Consider the following 25321-nt stretch of genomic DNA (forward strand, 5'->3'; position numbering starts at 1 on the left):
GAGTTAGAGACCAGCCTGGCCAATATCGTGAAACCCCGTCTCTACTAAAAACTACAAAAAATTAGCCGGGTGTGGTGGCATGCACCTGTAGTCCTAGCTGCTCAGGAGGCTGAGGCAAGAGAATTGCTTGAACCCGGGAGGTGGAGGTTGCAGGGAACTGAGATCATGCCACTGTACTCCAGCCTGGGGCTAGAGTGAGACTCCATCTCAAATACATACACACACACACACACACACACACACACACACACACCACACACACACACATGTATATATTTTACCCAACTATATGAATTCATCAAAATGTGGACACTGTGCTTGGTCTCCGGAGTTTCAAAGATGAATAAGTAAAAAATCTATTCCCTCCAGGGTTCTCACAGCTAAGAAAGCTCTATCCTACTTTTGCTATTGTTCTTAAATCAATTTCCTCAATTTTATTCCTACTGGTGTGGCCTTAAGTCCTCTAATCTTTTGTCAGCTTATTGTAATCACTGCCTCAGCTCTTGCTGCTTCCTTCAAAATCATCCTATGAACTGTCACCAGAACAGTTGTCCTAGAAACACCAGTGGGTCCTGTCCTCTCCTTCTTAAGAAACTTCGGTGTTCACCAACTCCTACAGAAGGCACATGCAAGTTCCTCAGCAAGAGAATCAGGGCCCTCCTGAACCTGACTTTAGCCTGCCTTGTTCTCTGCCCCTTTATACAGCCCATACGATGGTCTTGGTGAAGTACCCAATATTCTGTAACCATCACCTTCTAGCCTTATTTGCTACCATGTATCTCCACAGAGTTGAGTCCTACAACAATACTAGGCTTCCTGGTCCAACTCAATTCAAAACTTTTCTTAAGGCTTTTCCAAATCTCCAACTAGAGACATTTTCTCTCACCCATGTTCTGCCATCCTACTTTCTTTGTGCCTCTATTATGGCACTGATTTCCTTAACATGCCAGCCACAGTCTCAGCATGTACCATGATATTCCTTAGGACTTTTTTTTTTTTTTTTTTTTCCCACAGATCTCAACTCAAACACTTCAACTTCTCCAAATGCTTTCTGAAACTTACAGATATATCTTCTTTAACCACTTCCTTCCTCCCTTTTTGGTTTTTCCCAGTTAAATCCTTCCCTTACTCATTTGGTTCTTTTTCTTAACAAAGGGAAAATGAATGTGCCCAGCTGATAAGCTCTCCACTTGTAAAATCACAAAATGTACATTAGTTCATTTAGACATTAAAAAAAACTAGAAGTATAAGTTCAAAGATTCATTTTCTAAATCGAAAACGTTCCCAAATCCTCTTTCCAATCTACATGTCTCCCTATATTTTTCTAATTAAGTCTGTCCTTCCTCAAGCATCTGTATTCAAAAAGTGTTTTAAACCAGTTTCTATTCAGTTCTATTCTAGTCTTTGTTATTCATATTTGCTGCCAGTTTTATAATAGTATGTTTTCTGTGAATTATCATTATAATCAAACAAAATTTAATAAAACAATTCTAACAATATTTTGGTATTTATTAGGGAATATAATTTATCACTCTGTTTCTATGAAAAAGTAGGCTCCAGCTTCCAAAAGTCCAATTTACAACGGAACACAACTCATGTGAAAACTGGAGACTTCTTTCCTTGTTTTGCCACAGGTTGGAGTTTCCGAAATGTAGAGTGGCAAGAATATCTACTGAGATAGTGAAATAAAGTATTAAAACCCTGTCTATTTACTCCCTCATCCTTTTATTTTTTACTTTTGCATTTCTTTTATAATGTTCAAAACATATTTGAGTTATAGTGGATATAATTATGAAAACAAACAAGCTTTTTTGAGGATAACTATGCAGCAGTATTTTGAGGATGAATTAAAGCATATGATAAAAATTCTGGAGAGCATTATTAGAGAGTTTACTTGGAGGGGTAACAATTTAAACTTTTGAACTTGAAAAGGTGAACTTTTTTTTTTTGAGACGGAGTGTCGCACCGTCGCCTAGGCTGGAGTGCAGTGGCGAGATCTCAGCTCACTGCAACCTCCGCCTGCTGGGTTGAAGCAATTCTCCTGCCTCAGCCTTCTGAGTGGCTGGGATTATAGGCACCCACCACCAAGCCCAGCTAATTTTTGCATTTTTAGTAGAGACGGGATTTCGCCATGTTGGCCAGGATGGTCTCGATCTCCTGACCTCATGATCCACCTGCCTTGGCCTCCCAAAGTGCTGGAATTACAAATGTGAGCGACCGTACCCAGCCAGAAAGGTGAACTTTTAAACAGCTCTCTGAAGCCTTTCCAAAAAAAAAAAAAAAGACTATTTTTAATTGTCTATCAATATAACACATCTTTTTAGAGATTAAAGCCTGTAAAACAATGATTCTCAACTAGAGTTAAGGAGCACCTGGAATTTGATTAAAATACAGATTATTGGCTCTTACATCCCGATATCCTAATTCTGTGAGTCTCAAATGAAGCCAAAAATGTCAATTGCCTCAAAAATAACAGCGTTTATCAATCTCAACACTACTGGTGATGCCTTCTTGTAAAGGCTGTCGTATCTTATGCATTACAGGATGTTCAGAAATGTCCTTGACCTCCACTCACTAGATGCTAGTAGCACCCCTTTTATGACCACCAAACATACCTCTAGATATTGTCAAATGTCTCCTGAAGAGCAAAATTGTCCCCATTAGAGAGCCAGGAATAGCAGCTGCTCAAAAATGACGCATTTTGTGAAATGTCAAACTTAATCAAAAGGATAAAATAATATGATAAATATAGAAGAATACAGATATGTACAAGCATACATTATATATATTGAAATAAACTGGCTTCCCAAAAAGAAAATCTGATTAGCTTCTATAAACTACTGACAACTCAGATAAGTTTCTAAGTCAAAGCTCCTCTTATGTAATTTCAACTTGATTTTCTCCCCAGCTTCTATTTTAGATTATTTTTAATTAACTTCACTGGCATTTTGCATCCTGCTAAGAAAAGTCCGCCTACTAGTCTCAGAGGACTCTCCCAAGAGAGAAGAGTGCATTAAATCACACATTATCACATTAAAATATATTCCAGCACTCAGAGTCCAACAGTCTACGTCTTGGCAAATCAATGTCGTGGGGTTTGGGGGAAAGATACAGGGACGGGAACAAGCTCAAGTGATTCACAATATCCCAGGCCTATTGTCAATGCATCCAGCCCTATAAAAAAGTTGAACTGATTCTCTACTTCAACTGCAGTTATCATAATGACACACAATTTATGTTTTTAATTTGTGCGTCTACCCTGATTTCTTGCTACTGATCGTGTATGAGACCTTGGGCAAGTCACTTAAATTCTTTGGACATCCTTATCTTTATCTAAAAAACGAACAGGTTGGATTAAATTACTTCTAAAGACCCCTCTAGTTACAAATCCCAAAGTTATGAAAGAAGCACTTAATTCAAAACTTCTTTTGATTACAGGAATTCTAGTAACGCACTGAAGGGCAAATACCTACATTTTCAATGTTGTTTGATAACACAAATTTTAAAATGCTTAATCAAAATAGGACAAATGGCAATCAGAGGTACCACATAAACAAGATCCATTGTGTCTTAAAAGAAAAATAAGTTTGATTCAAACGGCTTTTCACCTATCAGGACATGCATATGAGTACTCTATATGAGAAAGTAAGTCAGTATTTCACAAGGTAGTCACAAATAGCAATATAGCTTTAAGTTACATGTTTACTTTCTTTTTTCTATAAGAGAGATCACAAATCAGCTGCTCAGAGGCCACATCCAGCCTACAGCTGTGGTTGTTTTGTTTGGTCTGGACAAAAATTGTATTTAATTAGTTGCAAACTCTTAAAAATGGAGAGATGATACATAAAAATCAGGATTTCCAGTGTCACTTGAAATATCAGAAGATACTAACCCACATGCCAACAATTAGCTGGAACTAAGGAATGTTGTTTCCTGGCCCATGAGTTCTCCAGTTTCCCAGAATTCCCATTGCTCCACACTGTCTGGTATCTATCCTGGTTCCCTCTTACAGCCTAGAGCATGTAAGCTTATGTTCCTGGTCTGTAACTATTTTCAAAACACATGGGAAAGATTTGTAATGCTTTTTAATGCTTTCAAAACAATAGTAAAGCTTGCAGAACCACAACAAAAGGTAGAAATTTTAAGGAGGGGCAGAATGTTCTTAATATGGGCAACATTTCTAATTAATGCTGATATTAGAATGGGCTGCACTAAACGTTTTTTAAAAAAAAAAAAAAAACCTAAAAGGATGTAGAATGGAATTGTAGACTTGATGGGCAGTTCAGATTAGAGAATCCCCAAAATTACTCTCAACTCTAAGATTCTATGCCTTTGGTTAAGAGTATGGACAGCTCATCACAATATAGTATAGCAATATATGTAGAACTTATGATGTTATTATTTACCTAAACGTGTATATTTAACTTTGTAGAGGTAGACTTGATCATATCCTTCATGTTCCTGAAATAATATTTTTTTCTGTTAATTTGTATTTAAAATTCCATTTTCACTACTGACTTCAAATAATTTAAAAATTAGGCTTCTATTAACTAAGCAGTCATATCCTACTGGAGAATTATTAAGCTATTCTTCAGAAAAGATGATTAAAAAAATCCAAGGACAAAAGCAAGAGGATAGAAGAACTTGAGAAAGGGCTTTAGAGTAGAGTGGCCTTCAAGCAAAGCTTCTTCACAAATGTCTTTATCAATAAAAGCAATCTAACCAAGCTTCCCTTGAAGCTTTCGTCTACCAGCGTGCTGCAAAAATTTCTTTATTTAAATACACCTCATGAGATCAGCCTGTTTAAGATATAGTGCTTCAACAAGATTCTGCAGATTTTCAAAAATCAGCTTTATATTTATAATTAAATTGATCCCTATTTTTAAAAAATTAAAAAGATCCCTATTTAACTTGCATCAAAGTTAAACGAATAATAATGATAACATATATAGCTATGTTGGTAAAGCTAAGGCAATTTTCAGGTAAAATATAACCCAGAGTTCCTACACTGATAATATGTGTGTTGTACCCAACAAACGTGCTACTTCAGGCCATTCTAGATGTTCTGCTTCTTAAGGCCAGATCACATGATATTATCCAGCATCTTAAATCACAGATACATAAAGTACCGCTTGAGGTTCTCCCAGCTGATTTGAAAAATACAAACTATTAAAGTTGGATATTGTAAATATTAACTATTTCCAAGGCAAATTGTTTTTCTTGAGTGTTTGATGTTGATTTTTGACATAAGCCTAGTTTAACAATAGTGATTAGCAGCTCAAGCGTGAGCTTCAATGAGTGATATGACTACTAAGGGCACGCCTAAAGACAGGAAAATGATTGTGCTGACAATACAAAGAGGAGAACATGGGCTGCTTCTCAGAAAACACATGTTTATCATTCTAGCTCTCTGATTTTCTGTGGTTAATCATTTTTATTTTCTCTGTTTAGAAAACTGAGTCACTCATTCAGAAGCAAAAAAAAAAAAAAAAAAACAGTGATAAACATAATTCAGTTTAACAGCCCTGAGTGCCAGAACATTTTAATTTAACCATTGATGTTTTCTGCTTTTACCTATTGTGGCATGAAAGTTAACTTCTTCCCCAATTTTTGCTACCTTAAGAAAATCTCCCCCATTCACTACATTACTACTACAAGTGGGAAATAAAGCTATCATATAATGCTTAAAATCAAGGGTATACGGTAGGTCTTTGAGCGCCCGAAAAATTACTTAGTTCTGCTATATTGGTCACAGAACTCTTTAGCTCAAAACCATCCTTAAAGTAAAACGCATTCGAAGTTTAAGAACCTTCTCTCTGTCACCAATGGAAACCTGAAGTATACTGCCTTCAAGAGAAGAAAGATACTGTTCAACTCGTTTAGAAGCTTGTTATGGAAGTTTCCCAGACACAAGAGTATTTTATAGGCTGTGTGTGTTTACACTTTGGAAGAACACAAAGGAGCTAATTCATTCTCGGAAAGTGTTTCTTATAAAGCTTGTTTATTTCAAAACAAACCAGTTATTGAAAACATGCATAACCCATTCCAAAGAGATTGGTCACAAAAACCTGGATTATCAACTGCGTTGTGGAGGAGCCAACAAGAAACAGAAAGGTGAAACGGAGAGAGTGCATGCTTGTTCAGAGAGCTGCGGCAGTCCTGGATCTGCTGAAGAGACCTAGAGGAGAAGCACTTCAGAACCTACACGTTGAGTCTTAGGCCCAAACATGCATAGACTTAAGAAGGGCGCAATCCTGTCATCCCGCTTCTTCGCTACCCGACGAAGGGGGAGTGGAGGGGCCAACGGATTCCGCCCTCTTATCCTGTTGTTGATCTAGGGCAAGGATCCTGGAGAACTAGCTTGAGTAACTGTGCAAAAGTTCTCAACTACGAGGTGGGAGTCCCTCCTCACAGCACTTCCGCCACCCCCATCTGTACACGTGTGAGCAAACTGAAAAATGCAACAAGGACAAAGAAGCTTGCAACTTGCAAGCGCGCACTCACCCTGGGCTGGGGAGCCCAGCCGGCCGCCGCCCGCCTCGGCCGCGCGCTGCGGCCCCACGGGCCCGGGAGCGAGGGCTTCGCCCGCGCCGGACATGGGCCGCTCCGCCGAGCCCGCGCCGCGCCGCTGCCGCCTAGCTCGCCGCCCCGCGGGGCGCACGGAGAAAGGGCTGTGAGGTGCTGGGTGCAGGGAACTGACTGCTTCTGGCGGAAAAAAAATTTTTTTTAATTTTAAAATGTGTGTAGAGAAGAGCACACCACCCCTGCGGGACGTTCCCTCCCCCTTCACTTCCCTCCCTCAAACTCCACCCCGGGGAAGTTTTGATTTGAAACTAGCGAGGAAAACTGTTACTGCGCGAGTTGACAGCGGCGGGGTCCCGGGGGCCCCAGGCGGACCCAGCGGGGAGGGGCTGGAAAGAGAGAGCGGGTTTGGGAGAAGCCGGGGATGAGGCTCAGACCCCTCCTCTTCCCCGCCCGGAGACCACCACCTACCTCCGCATCCCCCTCAATCGCGCCAAGCCCCTTCCTCCTCCTCCTCTTCCGCCCGGGAAAGTTAGCGAGGCTTCGGCAGCGGCCGCATTTTCGCCCCGGTGGCCTGACGACGGCGGCGGCGGCCCCTGCGCGTCCCTCCCGCCTCCCTCCGGCTCTGCCCAGACGCCGCAGTGGCGGCAACTGCGGCAGCGGCGGCGGCTCTGACTCCGCGCACTCCGCCCCCTCTTTCCAGCCAGCTCACTCCGGCCGGCTCCCCAGCGATGGGGCCTTCCCCCTCTCTGCCTCTCTTCCCCCCTTCCACTCCTACACTCCTGAAACACTTCTCCCTCTGTTGCTCCTTTTCATCACTTCCGGATCGGAGAGGCCTCGAACTCTTGGCGGGCGGCCCCGAGGCTGGGGGCGGCGCGACCCGGGTTCGGCCCCGCGGTCCCTCGCGCCCTGCGCTGTCTGGGTCAGGAGGCCAGAGCCGGCCTGAGCTGGCGCGGGCTCCCCACCCGGGCGCTGCGCCTTCCCCGGGCTGGGAAAGGGGAGTGAATGGGCAGGTCCCTGGCTGCCCAGACGTCCCCCTACCCCGCCCAAAACGTCACCTCATTCCTTCTCCCTACTCCAACCTCCAGACGGAGACTTCGAGAAGACCCTGAGGGAAACCCTTAGGGTGGACAAGTAAAACCAAAACACTGCTACAGTATCGAACTTTCCTGGCGGGATAGAGAAAGCGTGCGTTTGAAAACTTGACCCCTCGGTTGAACGTTTACTCACTTCATCTCTGGCTCCTAAATTATTCTTTCGTCAAACAGGATTTCTGATCAGGTAAAACCAGTTGCAGTTGCGCGAATCCACTGAAGGCATCCAGGCAAACAAGGTTGGCACCCTTGAGGATGCCCAGGAACTGGCCCCAGCCTGGCCTGTGGCAAGCTGAATGCCTCACTAGATCAGTGGTATCTGAGGGGAGATAAACTTGTGGTCGGAAGTAAAAAGCTGACCAACTTTCCGTTTATAAGTGAGACATTCTGATCGTAGCTTCATCTGATGAGCTGAGAATAGCAAGTGTAATTTACAGATAAAGAGTACTTTAATGATAACTCAGATAACTTTTGCTCTTTATTTCATTGTGAGTGAAATGCGGAATTCATTTATAAAAAGCTAGAACGAACTCCTTCGACTCTGTAGGAGAAGCGAGGAATCACAGTAACGTTATCACAATTGAAGAAAATGTACATTGGATTCACTGTCTTTCTAGGTGCATCATTAATAATATACTAGAAATTTCGTTTCTTCAGAAAACCTAATAGAATTGATTCGAATTGATTTCAAAGATTTATTTCTTACGTATGAAGAGACAGTGCATTCTAACTTGATTTCAAAGATCGTAAAAAAGTCAGCCTTCAAAGTCGCTGAGGACAGTCACTTAGACCATACTTCCCCAAAAGACAAATGGCATCTTGCCCAATGACCCATAACTTTTTTTTTCATTTGGAGATTTCAGAAATTGTATGAATTTGAGTGCATTAACTCTCTTGAAAATTTGTCTAGGAGGCTGGACTGTTTGGAATCTCTTTGATGGAAGCAGATCATTCTGAAGATGACTTCGTCACTACTACAGAACAAACATTTAGGATGTCTCAGAGTCCACTGTAGCATCACCTGCACCAAAATTGAAAATTCTGTTTTATCCCTGTACCATTCCTTGCCCTATTTTTAAAATTCTCTCACAAAGATGTTAAGATCCAAGTATATAAAGAATTTACAGCTTTCTTCTCGAAAACCATAATCAATGACAAATATTTGTTCATTTAATTTCATACCGTTCTTAATATTACACCAATGGAGAAGACACAAAATTAACATAACATTAGGAGCAAATGAGAAGCTGTAGGGTAGAATCACCAAGGTGGTCAGATACTGTACCTTGTTCAGCCTTATGACTTTGGGCAGTTAGTCACCCACTCTATGCCTTGGTTGCCTCATAATATGAGAACGAAATTCTTTATAGAGTTTCTTTATGAGCACTAAGTAAGGTAGTTTTCCTATAGCATTTGGAAGACTGTCAAATAAGGGAAAATGTGTTCAAAAGTATTAACTATTATTACCATTATACACAGAAGCACTTAATGGGTCATGCTGAGCCTGTCATAATGACTGTATCAAAAGGGTAATATCAAAATACCAGGTTGTTATGCTATGCACCTGACACAGATGATCTCAATGAATTCTTCCATTGGTCCTATAAGTAAATTGCTTAGGATTAGAACTCAGGTCTGTGTGCCTTCTAGGGTATCCTGCATCCTTGGTAACTCAGGTCCTCCTCTGGGACCTAGAGGTGGTCTTAATGCCATTAGCCTGGTGTCTGATATGCCGGGAGTTAAATGTGGGCTCCTGAGTGTTCCCCATGCCTCCCATTTCCCACATCCCTGGCTGCAGTTGCTTGTTCTGATTGCTTAGTTTGTTTCCTGACAAGCACACCAGTACCTTCATCTCTAATTGTTGTACTCAGTGTCAAGAACTGAAAGTTTGTGTTTCCCCAAAATTCATATGCTGAAATCCTAGCCCCTAATCTCATAGTATAGTAAGTGGGGCCTTTGGAGGTAATTAAGTCATAAGAGTGGAGCTCTCGTGAGTGGAATTAATGCCCTTACAAAAAGACACAAGAGGCCAGGTATGGTGGCTCACACAAAGGCAGGAACTTTTGAGACCAGCACTGTAAGACCAGCCTGGGCAGCAGAGAAAGACCCGGTCTCTACACAATTGTTTTTTAAAAATTAGCAGGGCATAGTGGCATACTTCTGTACCAGCTACTCTACAGGATAAGGTGGGAGGATCACTTAAGCCCAAGAGTTGGAGGTTACTGTGAGCTATGTGGGGGCCACTGCACTCCAACTCCGGCAACAAAGCAAAACCCTGTCCCTTAAAAAAAAAAAAAAAAATACACACAAGAGTTGTCCAGACCCCACCTTCTAATACCATCATCTTGGTGATTAGGATTCAAAATATGAACTTTGGGGAGACATATTTTCGAAGTTACTGTTTATAAAAGCCACTCTGGTATTATGCATAAAATTGTGTGGAGGACTGAGAGTGGATCTAGGGAGTCCAATCTGGAGGAAAGGGCTAATGTTGGAAGAGCCAAGTAGATAGGGATAAAGGATGAGGAAGCTAGAGGAAATAAGAGACACTGCCAGCTTTCTGCAATTAGGTAGATGGTGGTGATACAACCTACAGAGATGGAAACATTCAGGAGGGGCTGGATTTGGGGAAAGCTGCTGAGTTAATCATGTAAATGATGCAGTATGTGTGAAAGGGCCAATTGGAACTGTCCTACATAGGCAGCTGGACATTGCCTGGATTATAAGCCTATATAGGGCACTTTACTAACTAGCAGGTTGTTAAGAGTGCCCAAGGTTAGTGTGCAGAGTAAAAGCAGAAGCCCTAAGATGGAGATTTGCCCTGGAACTCAATCCACATGTGTCCTTACTGGCCTGTCTCCCTTCCTCCACATCCTTCCCAGTGGCATAATACTATTATCTGCCTGGCTTGGAGAACCACTACTGTTTATAAGTGCTACTACTGTCAGTGTTCCACTTGCTACCCCAGATTCCCCTGGGTTGTCTTTATTAAGCTAGATTTTGCCATGTCTTATGCTATGTTAATCTGGGTGGGTGGAAATTCTCCAGGGGTATCAGCCTTCTGGTGGAACTAAATGCCCTAGCCCTGGATCAAAGCCCCCTGCCTTTGAAATTCTAGTGTACCTTACAACCATTCCTGCCTAGTGATGTACACACTAATGATGATATAATAGTATGTGAACACATTGTGAAAACGGTCTGACGTGAGCTAAGCAAATAAAATAAAGAACTAATTAAAAGAGTTTGTAAAGCATCCTTATGGACTACTTAATCTTCATCATTCATTCATTAAACATTCATCAAACATTTATTGTGCACCTACTATATGCTAGGCCACATGTTAGGCTCTGGAGATAAAGAAATTTGATTTGATGTCTTGAAAAGCAGCTAAATTAGTTTTCACTTGAGCAGAGGCTTATTTGCATAGTAAAATCAAAGTTAATCTCCTGGCATAGATCTCTAAACCAGAGGTCTACAAGTGGGGTGTGTAACTGGAAGGGCATCCCAAGGGATGCATAAGACAATCTACTGATATGTGGGCAGAAAATATTAGAGTGAGCATTCATACACGTTTTTATGTTATAATTTTTTATTTCTGTTTCTGAGTATGTTTTTATGCATTATAGTACACATTCGTACAAAAGTACTTGGGTATGATTTATAAGTAAACATACATTAAGAGTTCACATTCAAATACTTTGTTTCTTTGTTTAAAAAATTTTTTTAAATGCTTTGAATCCTTTAAGGAATCATTCCCAGATTATATCACGGGTAGGTTTTGTGCAAAATATATTTACCTCCTTTAGGTTAGAAGCAGGACCTTAGCAATCCCCAAACGTAATGACGTGGAAACCAGGAAATAACATCAACACACTACATACCTAAAACAACCTTCATGATGTTCAGAAAGTGCCAACGCAAAAGACATAATTCTTCTCAAATCCTACATGTTCTTTTGTGAATACACACCTCTAATCAAACTTTATTTTCTTTTGTTTCAGCTCACAGTATTTTAGAAGAAGAAAACTTAGGGCACAGGGATTTTGCGGGGAAGAGATTAGCTAAGGGATCTATTAGGTCAGAAAAACTGACAGCAGGAGAGATGACAGCTGACAGACAAGGAAGATGCAGGAAAATAAACATGTTGTAACACCTTTGTGAATTCAGCCTCGTGAAACAGTCAATGTTCCAAATGAGACCCTGAGTCATTAAGGAAAGACTCAGTTTTGTTAGTGCTATGTTCTGTTTTTAAGGGGTCAGGTCAATCTTTTTACATTCTAGGAAAAACTCCTTCAAACACGTTCAAAAATTCCTTTTAAAAAACGTTGCTACTTAAAAGAGTAAATTCCACAGATGACAATTTTACAGCTGCGAGGGAAATTAGCAATCATAATTCCAGGCAAAGCTGTCTTGATGGCACTGCTCCATCCACCTCCTAGTACTATGTCAGGTGCACTCAGGTACAGAGGAGGTCAGGTTCACAGGTTTCTGGAACCCTGCTCTTAGAGTAGAACACGTTCTTCTTTTTCTTTATAATGTATCAGTCCTTCTCTTAAATTTTAACTGAAGCAACTGGTTCCTCCACTTTTTGAAAGTTAAAAAGTCATCAGTCTTACTCAACTCCTTCATTTAACATATAAAAAAAACACAAAGACATAAAGCTTACTCACTAGGTTCAACAAATTTATATTGAATGCTTACTATGTGTCAAACCACATGTCAGACACTAGCGTTTCAAATATAGAAGAAATACTGTTTTAGTCTTCTGGGAGTTTATAGTCTATAAGGCCAGGGGCAGAAGAAGGCAGCAATGTAGCAGCAGAACAGTCACACAAAAACTTACCATACTGCAGGAGCAAAAAGGAAGTAGCACCTACCTAACTCAGCTCAGGCGTAGGTGGGGAGAGTCAGGGTACATTTCAGAGAGAAGATAACACCAAACTGAGTATTGTCATGAGTAAGTTTGCCTTTCAAGAAAGTTAGGGAATTCCACATAGAAGTAACACTTGCAAAGATGAAGAAATGTGAAAGCCCCAGAGAAGTTAAATGACTTGGCAAAGGTCAGTTAGTGGGTTAATTACAGAGCCAGCTTTAGGAGCCTAAGTTTCTTGTCATCCAGGCTTCTTGCTCTAGCTATCTGGATAGTGCATGTAAATGAATCCATCACTTCTAATTGATGGTGAAGCACGAGCATGCCTTTTGTTATATTTTGAAGTTCTGAAGATTTTTCTTTTGTGAATGGGTAACCAAAGAACGAGGCATAAAGTCTCTTGTTGCTGAATGAGTCCTCTCCAAGCTCTCGGTTAGTGTCCCTTTCAGTTGGCTGACTTCTCTGGCCTGGGGCACTGGCCTTCAGGGTCTTTCCTTGCTGTCACTGTGCTCTCCTTCTTGTGTTTTAAAAGAAGGAAGGGAGATGTTAAGGCATACAGTGGCACTTGTCAGATAAAAGCAACATGACTGAAGACAGAAATGAAAATGGTCATAACCTATGCAGTAGACAATAAGTAGACATTTGCTTCATACTTAGAAAGTGAACCTAGATATTCCAGGAGAATAAAAATTGTGGAAAAGTAGTAAATACAAGAGGCTCCTGAAAATAATGACCAATCTGCTGAAACTGCAGTTGGAAATAATGTTAGCATGATGATCATGACAAAAATGTTTAAAATGGTGTAGAAGATGATGATTCTATTGTTACTATATTCCCTAACCTCATTTAAAGTCTCAGGTTAAGGAAGAAAATATCAACTTTGAAATTTGAATCAGTGCTCATATTTCTCCAAATTTTTTATTAAGAAATACATGCTAAATTTAAAAAGCAGAATTATAACAAAACTACAGTCATGAGCAACATAACGATGTTTCAGTCAACAACAGATGACATAATGACAGTGGTCCTGTAAGACTGTAACAGAATGCCTCATATAGGTCTACCATTTTTTATCTTTTATGCCATATTTTTACTGTACCTTCTCTATGTTTAGATATATAGATACTTATTGTGTATCAATAGCCCACAGTGCTCAGTACAGTAGCATATTGTACAGGTGTATAGCCTAGGAGCAATAGGCATGCCATACAGCTTAGGTGTGTAGTAGGCTATACCATCTGTGTTTGTGGAAGTACACTCTGTGACATTCACACAAAAATAAAATCACCCAATGACACATTTCTCAGGACATACGTTAAGCTATGCATGACTGTATATTGTTCACCCAAGCATGGTACCTATAATCAACATTGGGGAAAAGGCAGGGTTTCTTGAATATCCTTCCACCTCCCAACCTTCTTCTCTCTCCTACTTCGAACAGCCCCTGGCTGTCACCCTAGCACTTGCAGCTCTATATTCTTTTCTTGCTACCACAGGTAATCAACTTTAGACAGTGTGCAAATTTGTGCCAAGCATTATAAGGAATACATTTGATTTTACATGTTAAATACAAAGATATGAATAACTCGTGATCTTCTTAACTCTACCAGCAACAGTTATGTCTCTATCTTCATAGACCCTCAAAAATGTATTTAGGACCACAAGGAGACATAGAGAGGTTATTAATTGCCACACTATTTGTGTGGCAGGGAGTTGAAATCAATCTAGGCATTCATCCTTGGGAAAGCAGGAAGTTGATTAGGTAGATGCACAGCATGGGATATTGTGTAGCTGTTAGAAGGAACAGATGATAAACACATATAGAAACAAAATGGATCTAAAAATGATAGTGAAAAGTGTAAGAAGCAGAATGTATTTTTTGTTTAGCACCAATTTATAACTAAAAATATGTGCAGGGAGAACAGAGCACATTTTATGAGAAGACACACAAACAAGTATGTACATCAATATCTGAGAATGCTAACCTCTGAGGAGACAGAAGAGAGAGTGGAGAGTGGGAATTAGAACAAATAAATACATGCAGAGAAGCATAGGCATAAAAAGGGCGGCCTTGCACAGACCAGTGAATATAATGTACCATATACCAAGGTGCTGATTAACTCAACTCTGCTCTAGAGGTCCAAAATAATGACTATGACCATCATAATGACAATTTCTACTACGACTACTACCACCATCACCACCAGAAATAAGAAATCATCATCATCATAAAAATATTACATGAATTTGTATTGATAGATTATCAGGCAATGTAACAAAATTACTAGAAGAAATGAAGATGTTATATATCCCTAAAATTAGGTGGAAGCGACTACTTAGTTTGGCTTTGTTTAAGATCAGCAGCACTAGAAAATTTTGGTTAAAACAGTATATCTATACATATGTGTAGATATGTATAGATATACTGTTAGCTTTTTAACCTAAGCTCATCCAGGTTAAGCATTCCTAATCCAAAAATTTGAAATCCAAAATGCTCCAAAATCCAAAATCGTGTGTGACATGACACCACAATGGAAAATTTCGCACCTGACGTCATGTGACTGGTCACATATATTATTTAAATTATTATATAAAATTCTCTTCAGGCTACATGTTTGAGGTCCATATAAAACATAAATGAATTTCATATTTAGACTCAGGTCCCAGCCCCAAGATATCCCATGATGTATATGCAAATATTCCAATATCTCAAAAAATCCAAAATTCAAAATGCTTTTGGTCCCAAACATTTTGAATAAGGGATACTCAACCTGTAGAGCTGAATGGTGGCTCATTAAAAGGTATGTTCATGTCCTAATCCTGTTTGCTACCTATTTGGGTAAATAGTCTTTGCAGATGTAATTAAGTTAAATATTTTTAGACGAAGAGATACTCCTGGATTATCCAGGTAGGCCCTAATTTCAGTGGCAAATATCCTTATAAGCGACACACAGAGGAGAAGACAGACATAGAGAAGGTGTAATAAAGATGGACACAGAGGTTAGCGTTAAATGACCACAAGCAGAAGAAGCTGTCCAACCTTCAGAAATCAGAAGGGTCATGGAGTGGATTTTCCCCTAGAGCCTCCAAATGGAGGATGGCCTTTCAACACTTTGCTTTCAGACTTCTGGTCTCTATGACTGTGAGAATAATATTGTGTTCTTTTAAGCCACCAATCTTGGGGTGATTTGGCACAGTGGCCACAGGAAGCCAATCCAACTTGTCTTTAGGAATAGTGAAATTGAGGCTATTTAGGCTCAGTGTGCCAATGTTAAGTGTTCAAATTTCGCTGTTCTTTCCCTATCAAGAAGACAAGCAATCTTACCTTTTAATTCCTGAAGGAACTGTTTTTTTGTTTTGTTTTGTTTTGTTTTTTTTGAGGCTGACATATGTCTGTCTCAATATCTCTGCAGCCCCAGCCCATCTCTTCATTATAATGACTCTCACGTAGAAAGTTTCTTAAAATTCACACTTTTTTTTTAAACCACACATCACTCAATTTTATTCTTGGGATAACTCTTTGTAACTGGTATTAAATATATTGTCATCTTCACTCTGTAAGTTGAAAAGCATGGAGTTAAACTGAAATTTGCGTCTAATTATTCATCAGATATATACTGAGTGCATACTGTACACCAGACCTCCTGTTAGGTCCTAGCAATACAGAATTCATTTGTTCAACAACAGAAATTCATTGCTTTGCCAAATACTGGGGTAAAATGGGAAAGAAAGCTGATGTGTTCTGGCTTTATAAAATTTAGTCATGAGGCAGATAGACATTAATCAAGTAATCACACATATAAGTATATAAGCACAAATAGTGTACAGTGATGAAAATGATGAAATGCTGTGAGAGTGTGTAGGAGCACATAGAATTAGAGACAAAGGGCCGGGCGCTGTAGCTCATGCATGTAATTCCAGCACTTTGGGAGGCCTAGGTGGATGGAGCACTTGGGGTCAGGAGTTCAAGACCAGCCTGGCCAACATGGTGAAACCCTGTGTCTACTAAAAATACAAAAATTAGCTGGGCGTGGTGGCACATGCCTCTAATCCCAGCTACTGAGGAGGCTGAGTCAGGAGAATTGCTTGAATCTGGGAGGCAGAGGTTGCAGTGAGCTGAGATCATGCCACTACACTCCAGCCTGGGTGAGAATGAGACTCCATCTCAAAAAAAAAAGAAAAAAAAGAATTAGAGACAAAGTCTTAGCTCTAACAGAACTTAAAAGTATAGTAGGGAAAAGGGCCAAATAAAGAGAGATTAAGATATAAAGAAAAGATTAAAATAAGATCTTCATCTTAAAAAAGAAGATCTTCATGGAAGATTCGTACGATGAGATAGGAATTAGGTTCTGTGGAAGGATGGAAGAGGCAGCATGAAACCCAATCTGGAGAGAAAGGAATTTGAGAAATAAAATGAGTCTGGAGAAGACATGCTGGTTGACAAGGAGTTAATCATGGAACAAAGGAAAGGAAGGGAAAATAGAGCAGCATGTGCAAAGATACAGGAGAAGACATTCAGAGAACAAATCTCATGCCTGCTCTGTTGTATTTCTTAAAATGCGTATCAAAATAGGGCATTTACACATTCCAGAAGTTTTAAGTGCATCTCAGAATTCTATTATAGGGCTTTACTCTCCAACAATGAGACTGTTCATGCAATTTCCCCCTAAGTGATCAGACAAAAACTCATTTGAAGTATGTCCAAGATGCCCTTGGCTGCATGTTGCTGGCAAAAATTCACGATAGGAAAAAAAAAAGTATTCTTAGAAGGTTCACTTGCACTAACACCATAAACTGCACCACCAATATTAGAATAGTCTTGCTTCACTTCATAGGTTCCACAGTGTTGTTAAAGTGTGACCTCGTCTAGAGGCCCTTAGTTCATCTACTTTTACCCTATACTCTATCATTTAGTTGCTGAAGAGCAGAAAAAATCTCTTCTGGGTCTCTCAGTAACCAAGAAGCTGGTATTTTGAAAGCCCACTGAGTAAGAGATAATTTTTTTTTAACAAAAGAAAGCGAGTGTTGCTTATAAAGATATAATTATTAAACTACGTCAAAAGAAATATATAAGCCATATAAAACATAAACATTAATGCCAAAGATTATTAAATGGTAAGGTTGAAACAAACCATTACAAAATGAAACCACTCTATTTGCAATTGCTAGAGTGACTTTAGAATATCTCATTTGATATGCACTCAGACCCACAGTGCCCCTCTCTTAGATACTGACCAACGGACATTGTCTGTGATTGCTCAGTGTTACAGACACTAAGTCTCTTTCTTACAAAGGAGCTGATGCCTTCAACACCAGATAGAAGCAACTTCTTAGGGCCACCCCCAGATTTTTTCCTTCTGATAAATCAGTCCTTGTAGAGGGTGTGAGATTCTCTTAGTATCACTTTTGTAAAAGCATTTTAAAAATTAAGTGTAATCTTCAATAGTAAGCATAACTGCCTTCAAAACAAGGCTGGAGGATTCTTAAATAACGCAAATTATGATTCTGATTTTTAGTTCAGCATAAAGATCATAAATCAGTTTCTTTCTTCAGCTTTACTAAAGTCATGCTTTCCAAGACTCAATCGTTCTTACATCAAGGAGGCACATCCTTCCCCAAACCCCTTCCTAGTCAGTATAGACAATGGAGCAACAGGGAAAGAGAAGACTTTTGTTTAATTAGGGAACCCTAAAGCTTAATCCAAGAGTAAACTGAAATATTGTAGCAAAACAACCAGCAGTTTGAGATACTTCCTTAGTGGCATTTGACCCAAAGCAACAGATATGTGAAAAATAGCACATATTTAAATGAGTCAAAATGAAGAAAATTCATCTTTTCATCTCTGGTGAGCATAACGTCATTCTTTCGATTTGTTAAAATTCCTCCAAAAAATGATAACCTTTACCTTAAAGAATCTTGCTTTTGAGATTATGGATAATACGGAAGCTTAACTAATAAAATATGTTAATAAAAATGTTTACCTATCTATAAAAGTGTAGTTTTATGATTTTAGTAGAAGACAAATGGAAATTCCAAATATTGTATAAAAGATATATATATTTTTTATAAAAATTTTCTAACTATTTTGTTAGCCTCTATATTTTAAATGCATAACAGTAGCATAATTAATAAATTCTTTAAAAATTAATACTTTTTAAAAATCAACTTTAATTTAAATCATTACTTTTAATGGTTTGAGATGAGCTCTTTCATTGACATATCAAACCAATAAGTAATTAATTTTTCATACAGCCAAGTTATAGCTATTATACACAATGAACAAATTTATATTTCCGAAAGTGATGTAGTCAACTTAAAAAATCTAGTTAATTCGCAGTAGCCAAGATTTAAAAGCAACCTAAGTGTACATCAACAGACAAATAGATCAAAGTAATATAGTACATATACAAAATGGAGTACTATTGAGCTATGAGTAACATGAGATCCAGTCATTTGCAACAACATGGATGGAACTGGGGGACATTATGTTAAGTGAAATAAGCCAGGCTCAGAAAGACAGACACCACATGCACTTACTTATTTGTGGGAGCTAAAAATTGAAGCTATTGAAGTCATGGAGATAGAGAGTAGAAGGATGATTACCAGAGGCTGGGAAGGGTAGTGGTGGGGGTGAAGGGATAGGGCATGGTTAATGGATGATATGAAAACATAAATAAAATGAGCAATATCTAGTATTTGACAGCACAGCAAGGTGACTACAGTCAATAATAATTTATTGCACATTTATAAATAACTAAGAATATAATTGGATATGTTTATACCACAAAGAAAAGACAAATGCGGGAGGAAATGAATACTCCATATATCCTTATGCGCTTATTACACATTAAATGCCTGAATCAAAATATTTCATGTACTCCATGAATATATACCCCCACTATGTACCCATAAAAATTAAAAATTAAATAAATAAAATGTACTGCATGCCTTCTTAAGTACAAAAAAAATCAAGTTAAATTACTTTATGTAGATCATAATCCCTTTAGTACTTACCTTTACAAATTGTAGTAGATATTTACTAATTTATGACTGAAGTATTTTGTTCCCCTATCAATGTTTATATTACATAATTATCTGTTTTATATATATATATATATATATATATATATATCACTATTGTGTAATATGAAGGTATAGTTAAAGATTGCTATATTTTCTCTACAGTATCATGAAAATTTCTCAAAAGAACTTATGTATATGGAGGTCCAGAAAATATAATTTTCCTTAAAATAGTATATTACATTTAGTATCTCCTTACCTAGACACATTATTAAGTATCTTAGCAGGTAGCATTCTAAGACAATCTTTTATGATTCTCACCTCCTGTGTAGCTGAACCCAGTGACTTGCTTCTAATGAGTATAATAAGGCAAAATCATGGAATATCTCTTCTAGGATTAGGTTACAAAAGCCTGACAGTTTCATCTTTATGCTTTGACTCTCTTGCTCTCCCTCTCTCTCTCCCCGCCTACTCCTCCTCCTTCTCCTCCTCCTCCTCCTCCTCCTCCTCCTCATGTTGACACTTATCGTTTCATTACAGCAAGGAACTGAGGGTGGCTTTCAGCCAACAGCCCTTGAAGAACTGGATCTAGTTGAAAACCATATAAGTAAGTTTAGAAGAAAATCCTTCCCTAGTTGAGCCTTCAAATGAGACCACAGCCTGCTGACAACTTGATTTCAGCCTGTGAGAAACCCTGAAGTAGAGATCCTGGCTAAGCCTTGCCTAGATTCTAGACCCACTGAAACTATAGAACAAATGGATGTTGTTTTAAGCCAGTAAATTTTGCAGTAATTTGTAATGCAATGATAGATAACTGATATAATCATTTAGCCACCTGTCTGTTTCTAAATCTGCAGTGTACAATAGAACGCCATTCAGGGCTATAAGGAGACAGCTTTAGCCTTGGCAACTGTCTAACTGCCCAGCACTTATGCTGGCATTCCCTAAGCAGAGGATCATTGTTTCTTTACTTCTCACACCAAATAAATGCCAAATAAATATATATTTTTTAGTCTATTTCATAATCAATGTGTGCCTACCAGTAAAGTCTTAATATTGTCCTTCATACCTATGAATGAATGACTTTTTCTACCCCCATGAAACATCAGGTAGTCTGATATTTTAACTGAGATATGAATAATATATAAGAAAATGAACAGAGCATAAATGTTCAGTTTGATAAGTTTTGAACAATTGTATCTATTTAACCACTACCCAAAAAGCCACAGAATATTTCCATCACCCTAGAAAATTTATTCTTGCCTTTTTTTCTGTCACCATTTTTTCACACTCAACTCTCCAACTCTAAATTATCTAATTTCTATCAACATATATTAGCTTTGTCTTAATTAGATCTTATATGAATACATTTAAAAACACTGTGTAGGGTTTTGTGTCTGGATCACTTAGCTTAACATTATAATTTTTAAATTTATTCATGCTGCAGCAAGTATTAGTAGTTTCATTTTTTATTGCTGAGATTAATTTATTTAAGTGGATATTCTATCATTTGTTTATTCATTCATCTGCTGTTGGGCATTTGGGTTATTTAAAGTTTTGCCTATTATGAATAAATCTACTATAAATATTTGAGTACAAGTCTTTGTGTAAATATATGTTTTTATTTGTGCTTGGTAAGTACCTGCGGGCTGAATTTCTTTGTAAGCATATAGATAATTTTTTGAAAAACAGTCAGAGTTATTCCATTTTATAACTCCATTAGACATTGTGGAGAGTTCCAGTTGCTTGACACGCTTGCTAACATTTCATCTTTTTTAGCAGTATTTATCTTAGCCATTGTAGTAGGTAAAAATCATGTTTCGCTGTGGGATTAATTTGAATTATTTGAATTTCTTTGATAGATAATGAGATTATGCACTTTTTCATGTGTTTATTGACTGTTCATATATATCTTGCTGATTTTTATGTTGAGTTGCTTGGATTTTTATTGTCATATGTGTATGTGTGTATTAATATGAAATATTATAGTATTATAATTATATATTATATAAGCCTTTTATTTAGAGGTATGTTCTGTGAATACTTTTCCCAGACAGTAGCTTGTTTATTGATTTCTTGACAGAGTCTTTTGATGGGCCGAATGTTGAGTTTTGATAATGTCCAATTATCTCTTTTTAAATGTTATGGTTTATGCTTATCTTAGCCTGTCCAAGAAGTCTTTGTCAGCTTTGAGGTTGTGAATTTTCTTTTAGAAGCTTTATGGTTCTGATTTCTAAATTTAGTTCTATAGTCTATCTCACTTGTTCTTTCTGGGTGTGTTAATTGAGATAGGAGTTTTGATTAACTTTTTTTATATAGGCATTCAGTGGTTCCAGCAAAATGTGTTAAATACATTTCTTTCTCCATCCAATTAATTTGCCAGTTTTGCCAAACCTCAAGTATAAATCCATGTGTCTGCTTCTGTTTCTATCTTTTCCACCAATTATCTATCTGACATTACATGAATACCTCGCCATAGCTCTAGTTTTACTGTAAGCATTAAAGTTATATAGTTCAAGTCTCCCAATGTTGCTTTTTCTCCAAAATTGATTTGACTGTTTTAAATGCTCTGACTTTTCACATGAATTTTAGAATGATCTTGTGTATTTCTTGCAAATAGCCTCCTAGAATTTTGAAATGGATTGCATTGAATCTATAAATACAGGAAGAATGAACATCTTAATATTGAGTCTCTTGATCAATAATAATCTTATGCCTCTCTATTTATTTACATTCTCTTTAATGTCAGTAATGTTTACAATTTTGAGTGTTGAGGCATATTTTTGTTATATTTATTACTAAGTATTTTTGTCAAGAACTATGAAGCATCAGAGATTTTACCCTACCTGCATGCTAACTAAATAACCTATCATAGTCGCATATATATATATATATATGCTGATACTCTGGCTACCGCTATCGCTGTGAGTAATAAACTGTTCTTTGTCTCAGATAGCAGTGTTTCTTGTCTTCTGCCAACATTCATATATATTTATTAAGTATTAATTTACACAACTGCAAAGTGGTGACAAAGACATTTGGGGAAGAGATATACGGATCAACCTTTCTGAGTGGTCAAAAACTGTGAAGATATTTGTATCCCATGTGAGTGCTCACCAATGGGTGACCTCAGCAGAGGAGGATTTTAATAAGCAAGTGGATAGAATGAACTGTTCTGTGTATACAACTCAGCCTCTTTCCCCAGCCACCCTGACATTGCCCAATGGGCCCATGAACACAGTGGCCATGGTGGCAGGGATGACAGTTACATGTGGGCTCAGCAACATGGAATTCCACTCACCAAGGCTGACCTGGCTATGGCCACTGTTGAGTACCCAGTTTACCAGCAGCAGAGACCAACACTGAGCCTGCAATATGGCGCCATTCCTCAGGGTGGTCAGCCAGCTACCTGGTGGCAGGTTGATTTTATTGGACCTTTTCCATCATGGAAAAGGCAAAAATTTGTCCTCACTTGAATAGACACTTACTCTGAAGGTGGGTTTGCCTATCCTGAATTCATTGATTCTGCCAAGTCTACCATTTATGGACCCACGGAATATCTTATCCACCATCATGGTATCCGATACAGCATTGCCTCTAACCAAGGCACTCACTTTATAGCTAAAGAAGTGCAGCAGTAGGCTCATGCTCATAGAATTCACCAGTCTTATCATGTTCCCCATCATCCTGAAGCAGCTGGATTGATAGAACAGTGGAATGGCCTTTTGAAGTCACATTTACAACACCAACTAAGTGACAATACATTGCAGGGCTGGGGCAAAGTTCTCCAGAAGACCATGTATGCTCTGAATCAACGTCCAATATATGGTATTATTTCCCTCATAGCCAGAATTCATAGATCCAGGAATCAACGGGTGGAAGTAGAAGAGGCATCACTCACCATTGCCCCTAGTGATCCACTAGCAAAATTTTTGCTTCCTGTTCCTGCAACATTAATTCTGCTGGCCTAGAGGTCTTAGTCCCAGAGGGAGGAAAGCTGCCACCAGGAGACACAACAATGATTCTATTGAACTAGAAGATTGCCACCTGGACACTTTGGGCTCCTCCTACAATTAAGTCAACAGGCTAGGAAGGGAGTAACAGTGTTGACTGGGGTGATTGACCCAGAATATAAAGATGAAATTAGTCTACTACTCCATAACAGAGGTAAGGAAGAGTACATATGGAATACAGGAGATCCATTAGGGCATCTCTTAGCATTACCATGCCCTATGATTAAGGTCAATGGGAAACTACAACAGCTCCAATCCAGGCAGGACTGCAAATAGTCTAGACCCCGCAGGGTTGAGGATATAGGTCACTCCACTAGGAAAAAAAACCATGACCTGCTGAGGTGTTTGCTGAAGGCAGAGGGAATACAGAATGGGTAGTAGAAGAGGTTAGTCATCAATACCAACTACGACCACATGACCAGCTGCAGAACTGAAGATTGTAACTGTCATGAGTATTTCCTCCTTCTTTTGTTAAAAACATGTTTGTGCCTATATACACGTGTACTAGGAAAATATCTTTATTTTATTTTCCTTTCCTTTATCATGTGGCATAAGATTTATTGACTTCATATCAGCATTTAAGTATCATCAGCTTTATGTAATAGCATTTGAGTTGGAGATTGGTGTGTTTCCAGTTAGTTATCTTATGTTAGGCATAATTATGACCTTGTATTATGTTAGGCATAATTATGATCTTATTATTGTATTTATTTAAAGATTATGTATGATCTCAGGAGATGTGTATAGGTTCAAGTTTAAAAGGTTTGGACTTGGCCAGGCATGGTGGCTCACACCTTTAATCCCAGCACTTTGGAAGGCTGAGGCAGGAGAATCATCTGAGGTCAGAGTTTGAGACCAGCCTGGCAAATGGAGGGAAACACCATCTCTACTAAAAATACAAAAATTGGTCAGGTGTGGTGGCTGTTGCCTGTAATCCTAGCTACTCAGGAGGCTGAGGCAGGAGAATCACTTGAACCTGGGAGGCGGAAGTTACAGTGAGCCGAGATCATGCCATTGCACTCCATCCTGGACAACAAGAGCAAGACTCCATCTTAAAAAAAAAAAAAAAAAGAAAGAAAGAAAAAAAAAAAAGAAAAGGGTGGTCTTGTGATGATTAATACTGAGTGTCAACTTGATTGAATTGAAGCATGCAAAGTATTGATCCTGGGTGTGTCTGTGATAGTGTTGCCGAAGGAGATTAACATTTGAGTCAACGGGCTGGGGAAGACAGACCCACCCTTAATCTGGTGGGCACAATCTAATCAGCTGCCAGCAAATATAAAGCAGGCAGAAAAATGTAAAAAGGTGAGATTGTCTAGGCTCCCAGCCTACATCTTTCTCCCATGCTGGATGCTTCCTGCCCTCAAACATTCGACTCCAGTTTCTTCAATTTTGAAACTCAAACTGACTCTTCTTGCTCTTCAAGCTTGCAAACAGCCTATTGTGGAACTTTGTGATTGTGTGGGTTAAGACTTAATGAACTCATTTATATATATGAGTTATATATATATGTTATTAAAATGTTATATATGTGATATATATGTGTGTGTGTGTGTGTATGTATGTGTGTGTGTGTGTGTGTGTCAGTTCTGTCCCTCTAAAGAACCCTGACTAATACAGACTAATACACCCATCTGCAAGGTTGTTGACATAATTCTGTTTCTTATGCATAGTTGGACTAAGGTGCCAGTTTTTTGTAAGCTATTGACTAGAGGCCTCATGCAATTTCTTGCTGTATGCACCGCTTTATAAATTATCACAACATGGAATCTAGTTTTATCAGAGCAAGTGGACAAGTGGGC

At 38.7% G+C, this 25321-nt stretch overlaps 1 protein-coding gene and 1 long non-coding RNA gene across 3 annotated transcripts in view; one reads left to right on the forward strand and one right to left on the reverse strand.

The window, feature by feature from the left end:
• MDFIC (MyoD family inhibitor domain containing) overlaps positions 1-7134 on the reverse strand; it is an 86897-nt gene extending 79763 nt beyond the window's left edge. Inside the window, exons 1-2 of one of the 2 annotated variants that reach the window (XM_032276231.1) lie at positions 6994-7134; positions 6505-6705 (exon numbers count right to left, since the gene is read on the reverse strand). In XM_032276231.1, the coding sequence (XP_032132122.1) occupies positions 6505-6598 (94 nt within the window). In that variant the 5' untranslated portion in view covers positions 6599-6705; positions 6994-7134. The remainder of the gene's footprint in view (positions 1-6504; positions 6706-6993) is intronic. The other variant, XM_032276232.1, reaches the window with a different exon arrangement.
• A 6032-nt stretch (positions 7135-13166) lies between these two features.
• LOC116550015 lies at positions 13167-23996 on the forward strand. Its single transcript, XR_004268202.1, has 3 exons — positions 13167-13178; positions 16343-16345; positions 23824-23996. It is a non-coding gene; the product is annotated as an uncharacterized LOC116550015 (long non-coding RNA).
• The last annotated feature ends 1325 nt before the right edge of the window (positions 23997-25321 follow it).

This window comes from Sapajus apella, unplaced genomic scaffold (genome assembly GCF_009761245.1).
Source record: "Sapajus apella isolate SASKATOON/1434 unplaced genomic scaffold, GSC_monkey_1.0 scaffold7, whole genome shotgun sequence".
NCBI lineage: Eukaryota > Metazoa > Chordata > Mammalia > Primates > Cebidae > Sapajus > Sapajus apella.